The sequence below is a fragment of the Aplysia californica genome, unplaced genomic scaffold (genome assembly GCF_000002075.1).
Source record: "Aplysia californica isolate F4 #8 unplaced genomic scaffold, AplCal3.0 scaffold00154, whole genome shotgun sequence".
NCBI classification, from domain to species: domain Eukaryota; kingdom Metazoa; phylum Mollusca; class Gastropoda; order Aplysiida; family Aplysiidae; genus Aplysia; species Aplysia californica.
The window spans coordinates 231,016-241,623 of NW_004797424.1; the positions used below are offsets into that span (position 1 = coordinate 231,016).

Below are 10,608 nucleotides of genomic sequence, written 5' to 3' on the forward strand. Positions count from 1 at the left end.
CCCCACACACACACACAGTCCCTGAAGTGAGTGAATACACGGCTACAGATTTCACAGCAGAGTCGTCTGCCAGCAAGAACACCCTGACGTCTTTCCCAGTGACTGTGTGTTTGTCTTGTCTCAAAGATTTGAACACCAGACAGGGAAGTTTGACGAAAGTTGTTCTCGCCGTCTGTAAGAATAAGTGTGGAGGCTCTGGGGCAGGTGAGCAGCTCCTGTCTTGGAAAGTGAAAAAGTTTTGGGAAAAGAATTCTTTCCTGTCTTGAAAAGTGAAAAGTTTTGGGAAAAGAATTCTTTCTGTCAAGTAAAGTTGTGGGGCTCACAATCAAAAGGTCGTGGGTTGTGGGCAGGTGCTCTGGTGTGGTTTGCTCCTTCTTTCCTATCAAACATCTATCGTCTTGATCTCTCCTCCTTCTTTTTTGTGTTTGTTACTCTTTTGTAACTCCTCTAATCTTCGACACGTATATATGACCTTATTGTGTTGCAAGTGCCGTAAAACTCATACTAATACTGAACAACCAAAAGGTCATGGGTTCAAGTCCCGCCCGGGGCCCAATGTTGTGTCCTTCGGAAAGGCACTTTGCAAGAATTTTCCTCACTTCATCCAAGTGGGAATGGACATCTGAAGATCTTGTCAGTAGGTTAGTATTTGAGAACTTAATCGACTACTTGCACCGTAAGCTTCCAGGATCTTCTTTTCAACATTTCTTTCTGAAACTGGCCACTAGAAAACAAATTTCTACATATCTGGGAGGTTAAATAGAATTGTTTGATAATTTTACAGAGCTCTAAGGTGGCTTCCATGTACCAGGAAATGTAGTTTTGAGCCATAGTATGAGCACGGTCAATTCTATGTGACTTCACTGGCCTGTAATTTGACTGGTCATTTTGTGAACTGGCACTTTATTCGTCTGCTGGGATGTTGTATCCCACTCTGCAGGGTCGAATCTGCCCAACTCATAAATGGTGAAAATTGTGTCGATGGAGGGTGTAGAACACATTTTGTCAAAGGTTATATGGAGAATGTTCTTGTTTCATCGATGTCACTTTCTTCAACTTCTTAATCTGTTGTAAATGGTTTTCTCTTTGGGTGGTTGGCGGGTGCTTTGGTGTGGTTTGCTCCTTCTTTCCTATCAAACATCTATTGTCCTTATCTCCGCTCCTTCTTTTTGGTGTTAGGTACTCTCTTGTAGTGGGTGGTTGGTGGGTGCTTTGGTGTGGTTTGCTCCTTCTTTCCTGTCAAACATGTAGCGTCTTTATCTCCCGTTTGTTTGTTACTCTCTTGTAACACCTCTAATCTTCGGCACTTATATGACCTTATTGTGTTGCAAGTGCTGTAAAACTCTTACTAAAACTAAAACTAAATGGCTTTCTCTTTCAGGCCGGAGAAAGCGGGCAGTGGATGTGGATAGTTTGAAGACATGGGCCAAGGCTAAGAAGGAAGGATTTACTGGCATGTACCGAGCCACTCCACGGGGCTGGCACCAGGATCTGTTAAGTAAGACTGGACTTGGTTGTGGGGGAGATACAAATTTAGATAAATATATTCCCCTCAGTGGGTCAGGGACTTGTCAAGTACCGTAGATAGGTCTGAAGAAACAAGTAATGGGTGGGGGGGGTTAAAAAAAAACAACTAATGAGGGCTCTGTAAGTTGAAAAAGCAGATTTGTGATAGCTTCGAGAGCTCTTGTGAAGGTGAAAAAGATCAACTAACAAGATCTCTTTAAGGGTGAAAGGATCAACTAACAAGAACTCTGTAAGGGTGAAAGGATCAACTAACAAGATCTCTGTAAGGATGAAAGGATCAACTAAGGAGGGTTCTGCTGGATGAAAGGGCCTTTCTAAAAATTGAAATTTGGGTGTCAAACTTTCCATATACTGAAGAAGTTGAGCCTGTGATTAAAAGATTAACCAACTTTTGATTTTGAAATGAAATCGTATATGAGCTTAAATTAAAGCTAAGAGAGTACATAAATCAGTTTGAGAAATGAATAATTTTTCTGCAAGTTGTCGCTGCCCTCCCCATGTTTCTCGTTCTAGGTGCAAAAAGAAGCAAGACAAATCAAAACAAAAACAAAAAAACGCAAACAGGAACCTAGTACCTTTGTATTTCATGTCATACCATAGCCACCCACTGACATCGGAATTTCAACTATCGCCCCGCAGTAAACGGTACACTTTAGGTCTAACTTTTGTAACGTCTACTGCCATTGTTAAGGACCAAGACAAATTTCTCCCTGCGAGATGAATAAAGATTGTGAAAGATTGTCATTGTCATTGTCATACCTGCAGCAACTTTCTGCCTTTTCATAATCCCCCTATTATTTTTCGTGGATGGTTGGCGGGTGCTCTGGTGTGGTTTGCTCCTTCTTTCCTGTCAAACATCTATTGTTCTGATCTCTCCTCCCTCTTTTTTGTGTTTGTTACTCTCTTGTAACACCTCTGATCTTTGGCACCTATAATATGACCTTATTGTGTTGCAAGTGTCGTAAGACACTAACTAATACAAAACTTTTTTTTCCCTACAAATTGTTTTTTTTTTCCCCCAGGAACGCCAGGGGGGCAATACGTATTCACAGTTGGGGAGGATAACTCTTGTTCTGATACCGGCACTGACTTCTGCAATGGCCCACTTCCTGCCGGACAACAGTATCAGTGAGTTCCCTTTGATGTTACTGTGGCGGCCGTCTAAAGTGTACAAGTCTCACTGTACTGAGGGCTCCGTCTCTCTCCTTTTTTGGGCACACAGTGTTGTCATCCTAGTTCTCGGCGTCTCGTACTGCTCTCTGTCTTCACTCTTGTTTAACTGATTCCTCCCATGATTTTTTCAGGCTCTGGACAGAGTTATTTTCCCTGTTTAATTTTTCACATGGTGTGCTTCTATTTAATGCATTACTTGGAGGCTCTAAGTTACTCTAATAGGTATTGTCATATACCAGACTGATAGGAATCAATAGAAGAATCTGATTATATCTATTGCAATTACCTATATTCTGATTGTATTCTACTTAAAATGTAGGAACCATATTAAAAAGTGCACATTCGTTTCGGATTTCGCTTGGATTTCGAATACACATCAGACTGGATAAAAATGAATGTTCCATGCAATACATACAGTTTGGTTTATGGATAACAAGGATTGCTTCCCCCCCCCCCCCCCCCCCCCCCCCCCCGGGCAGTACTACTGACTGAAGTGTCAAGGCTATTCCCAAGGGGGGGATATTAACCTGTTCTTATGTACAGTAGAATTGTAAATGGGCTGATTTATCAATGTCATGCTCATACTGTGCGCAACAACATAGGGGGAAGTGCTGCTTTTTCTTTCCCCATCCTTACTATCGTCATTTTCCTCTACTTCTTTTGTATGTTTATCACTCTCTTGTGAACTGCTATTTCCGGAAAGCCTTGATAGTCAAAGCAGAGAGGTGAGAAGAGTAAACCTGATTCCTCGTTTGGACTTCTCTGTTGACATCTACCCCTTGGCGCTCATATGACCTTATGCTTTTGCAAGCGTCGTAAAGCCTTACTAAAACCGAAAAGATAGAGCTGACATACTGTGCGTTTGTTTCATCAACTGATATACCGGACTTTTGTTTCATCAACAGAGTTCTCGTTATCGTGTGCAACGGAGCAGGCTGTCAGGATTACTTAAACGATGACTCTGTCTTCAAAACACAAGGTAACAATAACTACAGGCATATTTCCTTACATTTAAAGGAAGCAGAAAATCTGGCACCCTTGCAGGAAAGAACAGAAGAACGTTCAACCAGATATGCACTGACACAGTGAGCAGAAAGATCCTCAGCGACATTTTGGAGAGAGCAACAGAGCATCAATGGACGTGTCTGGAATGCAGGGATGTTGTGTCCTGAAACATTGAAACAATGAAGTAAATCTCTCTTGAATGAACGTTTGCTGTTGTGTGTGCAAACGAAGACATCAAGGCCCCTGCAGTGAAGTGTTGGAGGCGACAACAACTGAGAACTGGTCGCTGTTGGTGAAGGGTTGAAGGCGACGACAACAAGTTAGAACTGGTCGCTGTTGGTGAAGGGTTGAAGGCGACGGCAACAAGTTAGAACTGGTCGCTGTTGGTGAAGGGTTGAAGGCGATGACAACAAGTTAGAACTGGTCGCTGTTGGTGAAGGGTTGAAGGCGACGGCAACAACTTAAAACTGGTCGCTGTTGGTGAAGGGTTGAAGGCGACGGCAACAACTTAGAACTGGTCACTGTTTGTGAAGGGTTGAAGACGACGACAACAACTTAGAACTGGTCGCTGTTGGTGAAGGGTTGAAGGCGATGACAACAAGTTAGAACTGGTCGCTGTTGGTGAAGGGTTGAAGGCGATGACAACAGGTTAGAACTGGTCACTGTTGGTGAAGGGTTGAAGACAACAACAACTAAGAACTGGTCACTGTTTGTGAACATGCAGTTTGTCTAAATGTGCGACGTAGAGGCTGCTGGATTCCTGGAAATGAGTTTGTTGTTGAATATATTGTGGACAGTGCTTTCTTTCCAAATAATGTCCATTGTTTTTTAATAATAATAATAATAGTAATAATAATGATAAAAGTAATAATAAAAATATTAATAACAATTATAACAATTACGAAAACATTTTTCAGATGTATATCATCGATGGGGGGGGGGGGGCCAGGGGGGGGGGGGGGGGAAGATACATTTTAAAATTAAATCCTGGTTCATGTTTGTTGGGCATGAACAAAGCCTTTTTTTTAACGGACATGTTTTGTTCAACTGCAGTTGTACTGTATGATGGGGGGTATTTATGAGATATAAACATGGCCATTTCTTAATGGATGTGTTTTGTTTAACTACGGTTCTACTCTATTATAGGCTGTTTTTATGAGATATGATTTTAAAGGGTACATTTTGTTTAACTGTCGCTGTACTGTAGTATGGGTTGTGTCACTGACTGCTGCCTTTTTTATCTTCTCCCCAGTGGAAGAGGATGACGACGATATCATTATCATTGTTGTGGCCGTTGTCTGCTCATTGCTGGTCATTGCGCTCATTTTGGGAGCCGTTTTCTTTGTGCACCGCCGCAGAAAGCAGAAGGGCAAAAAGTACAAGTGAGTTCTCCGGTCGTGGAATATATGTCCTAAAAAAATGATGTAAAATGACCTGCTAACCCTCGCTGTGCGGGCAGTTGGCGGGTGCTCTGGTGTGGTGTGCTCCTTCTTTCCTGTCAAACATCTGGTGTCATTATCTCTCCTCCATGGGTGGTTGGCGGGTGCTCTGGTGCAGTGTGCTCCTTCTTTCCTATCCAACATCTAGAGTCATTATCTCTCCTCCTTTTCTTGTGTTTGTTACTCTCTTGTAACACCTTTATTTTCTTCTGGTATGATTGTGTTTCAAGTGCAATAAGACTCTAAAATACTAAAACTAAACTTTCTTGCTTTTTTTCAACATTAAGAATTTGAATTTCAACTCCATGTACCTTGAACGCATTAAACCGATACTTCAGATTAAGAAACCAGAAGTTAAAAAAATTTCCAAATATTGGGGCTTTGTACATTTGCACAGTGGGTCAGTGGTATTTTGTGTTCCGTACAGTTTTGTACATCAGTGTGCCTTGATTTTCTCCTCTTGGATGGTTTCAAGTATGTGAATGTTGCTGGATCGATAACAACAACAGCAGCGGCAACAGCAACAACAGCAACAACAGCGACAACAACAACCAACACAACAACAACAACAGCAACAACAACTACAGCAACAACAACAATAACAACAACAACAACAACAACAACAACAACAATAACAATAACAACAACAACAGCAGCTGTAACAACAGCAACAAGTATGTGAAGTCTTGACAGCCACCTGGGGAGGGACTGACTGTAGCCTCCTATAGAGGTCTCCTCAGGGCCGTAATGAAGAGCGAAGAGGCTAGAAATACTTTGCCGAAGAGATGTTGGTTGTCTTTGGTTACTTTGGTTATTATTGCTTTCTAACTTATCTGTACATAATTTTGTTTCCTTTTCTTCTCGAAGGGAGACCAGACCTGCGCAGCCTGACGCCCTTGAGGAGACGGAGATGATCAAGAGACGAAGGTGAGAAAAACCTCTACTAAAAATGATTTATCTTGTGCAATGTCGATTCTTTTAGGATGTAATCATTTGATGACAAAATGTACAGGGAATGATTTTGATAAAACAATCCCAACTCAACTTTTCTTGAAAATGTTGAAAATGCATATGTTTGTCTTTGTTTTTCATATGTCAAACAAATCTTCTATTTTCTTTGTCTCATTTAGCGCTACGTTTGTACTCTACTCCTCAAGATTTTAAAGACCTTTTTTCATGTGAGGCGCTGCAAGTCTTACAAATCATGGTTCACTTAGTTGACGCAAATACTGCCAACTTGTTATTGTACATTTGTCCTTTGTTTCTTTCTTTTGGTTATTTCCTACATTTATCTTCTCTTCAGTTTTCATAGCGTCAAGCAACATGTACTATACTGAGTCTTTACATACAAGTTCATACTAATTTTTTTCATTCAATTTTTTTTTATTTTGTAGGGTTGGAAAGAATTACCTGTGTATAAAAAATATAGATTTAATTTTTTAAAAAATAAAATTAGCAGACTTTCTCAGATATTACTACATTTTACTGTATCAGGTATGATGTTGACAAAGTTATTTATGCACTTAGACACTGTTGGTCTATTTCTCTGTCAGATATGTACTTAGACACTGTTGGTCTATTTCTCTGTCAGATATGTACTTAGACACTGTTAGGCAACCAGACTTGTAATCGTGAGGTTGTGGGTTCAGAGGTTTGAACCGCGGGCCTGATGTTGTGTCCTTGGGAAAGGCACTTTACACAAATTTTCCTCACTTCACCCAGGTGGGAATGGGTGCCCGGCCATAGACAGTGAAAGATCTTGTCAGTATGCTAGTGTTTGAGTGCCTATAAATGGCCGTTTGCACTGTATGCTTCCTAGGAAGTTGAGACTGTTTCAGAATGCTCTCGGGTCTGCTGGGGTAATAGTATAGATTGTGAGGCTCATATAGCTTGCTGTTGAGCAGGGACTTATGCTATACAAATGCTGTGTATTATTATTCATGTTATGATCTATTTCTCTGCAAGGCCCATCAAGATGCGGGAGTTCAAGGAGACTCTGGATCAGCTGCACAAAGACTCCAACATGTTGTTCCAGGCAGAGTTTGAGGTTGGTCGTCTCTGTTAACTCCTTTTTTATTTCGTTTTTTTAAAAAATGCATCAATGTGCTTTTATTTGCTTTGGTCACATACAGTGACAATGGTGTAACAAAGGTTCTATTCTGCACTCACACATGTACAGTGACAATGGTGTTACAAAGGTCACATTATTCTGCACTCACCCATATACAGTGACAGCGGTGTTACATAGGTCCTATTCTGCACTCACCCATGCACACAACAGAGAATATAACTATTACATTGTTACGTGTTTGAACCGCTCCACGTCATAAACATTCTCTCTTTCCTCTCTATCTCTCACTCCTCTCTCTCTCTCTCTCTCTTTCACTCTCTCTCTCTATCACTCTCTCTCTCTCTATCACTCTCTCTCTCTCTCTCTCTCTCTCACACACACACACACGCACATACACATACTCTCTCTCCCTCTCTCTATCCTTCTCTCTATCCTTCTCTCTCTCACTTCCTCTCTGTTAACTCCTATCTGCCAAAATGAATGGTGTGCATTTTCTTCAACATCATCATCAATGCCTTCAAACCCTGGCAGGGTATAGGCCACATACAAGATCCTTCCTTTTATCTCTTTCCTGGGCCATCCTTCCTAGCTCATTCCAAGAGACTTTCATCTCTCTCATGTCCTTTTCCACACATCTCCTCCATGTTTCCTGTGGCCTACCCCTGCATCGTGCTCCCTGTGGGTTCCACTGCAGCGACTGTCTTGTGATGTGTCCACTGGGCTTTCTGAGGGTGTGTCCCATCCATCGCCACTTTCTTAGTCCTATTTCTACTTTTTATACCCTTTTGTCCCATCCTTTGCTGTTATTTAGAATTTGCTTAAGTTTTTGTATCACTGGCAGGTTTAGATCTAGATCTACCTCGTTCACATAACCCAAAAAGAATGCAGATGAAGCCGGTGTATTGTAAAGAAATTTCATTAACAATCTTGATTTGAGAAGTGACTCGGATTCTAGATTTCAAATTTTTTATGATGCGATGCCCTGCCACTTGAAAAGTATGCCTCCAAGGTCATTCTCAAAGGGGATATATTAAGCCTGATTCCCTGTATGGACTTCTCTGTTGACATCCACCCCTTGGCACTCATATGACCTTATGCATTTGTGAGTGCCGTAAAACCTTACCAAAACAACCAAAACAAATCTGTTTATGTAACTTTCACGATCTGCGATAAGTTCCCGCCTGTGGTTTGAGAGATGTGTCTGATGTGACATGTTGTGTTATTGTCAGCTGTAATTTTTCTCTTCTTACTGAAATTCTTTTGTGAAAATAACATACAATAATCGAAAGAAGCTGCATGAAGACAACCTTGAGGCCACTTACCGCTCCACCACCGCACTCTCTCAACATGAATATGCGCAATATAAATGCAATGATTATTATTATAATGTATCATTTATATGATTGTAATCCTTTCTGCCGGCAGGACATAAAGAAGTTGGGTGCGAGAGTTCCCCACACAGAGGAAGAGGCCCAGAGAGAGGGGAACAGAGTCAAGAACAGATATGTGGACATTCTGCCCTGTAAGTTTGACGGGGATTAAATTATGGAATTATTGATTTGGTTTGGCTCTGCCACATTGGGATCGGAGGTAACTTTCCGAATCAGTTTTTATGAACGGTTAACTCATTCGGGCTCTCCATCCAGAATATTTAGTGTTGTATGCTCTCAAACCATCCAGCTCTGAGAGCATACAACACTAAATATTCTGGATGGAGAGCCAGAGGAAGACCAAGGCGACGATGGAGTGAATCTGTGGCAGACACCCTTAAAGATCATGGGATGTCCCTCCTACAGGCCACACGACTTGCTGCAGACAGACACCCGTGTCTCCCCGCGACACCCCAGGGTACAAGCGGAAGAAAAAAGTAAAAGTAAAAAGTAACTCACTCAGTCCAGAGTGCTCCAGCAGTGAACTCCCCTCACATACTGGGCAGTTTTGTCATGGCAATAGGAAATTAGGTCTACCCGGGAAAATCAATCAAAACTGACGCGCTCAGTGGCTGTTCCAGCAGAAAAATAAAAATGTCTCCTTGACCTTTCCCATAATGCGTCACAATTAGTTCAAATAATTTGGTATGGATTAGGGCCCAGGTTTCGCGAGTGTTCTTATTCTTATTATTTTATTAATGTAATGCGCATTGATCATATTTTTGAAAATGTAATGCCTAGCATAAATGCTATTTATTATTCTTATTATTTTTGGTTACAATTATTCGTATTGTTATTTATTGTTACAATTATTCGTATTGTTATTTATTGTTACAATTATTCTTATTATTTATGGTTACAATTATTCTTGTTATTATCTATTGTTTCAATTATTCTTGTTATTTATTGTTACAATTATTCTTGCTCCTCAGATGACCACAGTCGTGTGAAGCTGAACGTTCTGCCAGAGGAGGATGATACGATGGACTTCATCAATGCCAACTACATAGAGGTGAGTGACCCGCTTGATCAGTGGTCATACAGAGATGCCTGCACACCTGGAGGTGTCATCTTTGGCTCACAGGTTGATGTATAATGACGCGCCACTGCTCAGGCTCGCTAGCTGGGGTCATGCACTCGGTCATACTATAGGCCAGTCCATACCTTGATGTTATCGTTCCTCTTTGTAGGGCAACAACAAAAATCATTTTTCTCATTATTATTCTCCTAATCCTTGATGTTATTGCTCTCACTCAATATAAACCAAAACTTTGCACAACTATGGACTCTGTAACAATTTTAACAGAATGTTGGTACTTTAGTGAATCTGAAGCTGTATCTGGATAAGTCTTGACTTGGAGAAGATTTGTCTATTATATGTTTGTCTGTGTGTGTGCAGGGCTACAACTCTGTGCGGGAATACATCGCTGCCCAGGGCCCCATGCCTTCCACTGTGCCAGACTTCTGGAGGATGGTGTGGGAACAGAAGTGTAAGGTCATCGTCATGCTCTCAGACCTTACAGAAGGTGGAAAGGTAAGACAGCTTATCACCATCATCATCATCATCATTATCATCATCATCATCATCATCATCTGTGATTCTTCTCCAAGTTCCTCGCGGTGTTCCCCTTGATCTTTTACCCTGTGGATTCCAATTCAACCCTTTCTTTGTTATGCCGCTGCCTGACTACTTATGATGATAGTTTTTTTCCCGCCCTAGTCCGAGAAGGCTAGGTGTAGATCTTTCCTACCCAAAGATCAGGGGTGTGGCTGAAAGACAGCAGTAAGAAGGAGCCAAGGATTAACAGTAGAAAGGCTGCAGAAAGAGCCAGGAGCCCAGAGGAGGGGGCAAAGGAGGTGGGGGCAGAAAGTGGAGACAAAAGCAGACGACAGTACATTATTAGAGAGCTGGAAAGGGGGTGAAAGGAGACATTTTTTTATCGTTATTAATTTATTATTATCA

General features: G+C 41.4%; 1 protein-coding gene across 1 annotated transcript in view; it reads left to right on the top strand.

Moving 5' to 3' along the window:
* LOC101846579 (tyrosine-protein phosphatase 10D) overlaps positions 1-10,608 on the top strand; it is a gene marked incomplete at its 5' end in the record, with an annotated part of 32,812 nt that overhangs the window by 14,020 nt on the left and 8,184 nt on the right. The window contains 10 exon segments of the mRNA XM_005097439.3: positions 19-204; positions 1,382-1,498; positions 2,550-2,655; positions 3,606-3,679; positions 4,958-5,087; positions 6,012-6,071; positions 7,110-7,191; positions 8,641-8,737; positions 9,578-9,657; positions 10,045-10,179. Of these exon segments, the coding sequence (XP_005097496.2) occupies positions 19-204; positions 1,382-1,498; positions 2,550-2,655; positions 3,606-3,679; positions 4,958-5,087; positions 6,012-6,071; positions 7,110-7,191; positions 8,641-8,737; positions 9,578-9,657; positions 10,045-10,179 (1,067 nt within the window).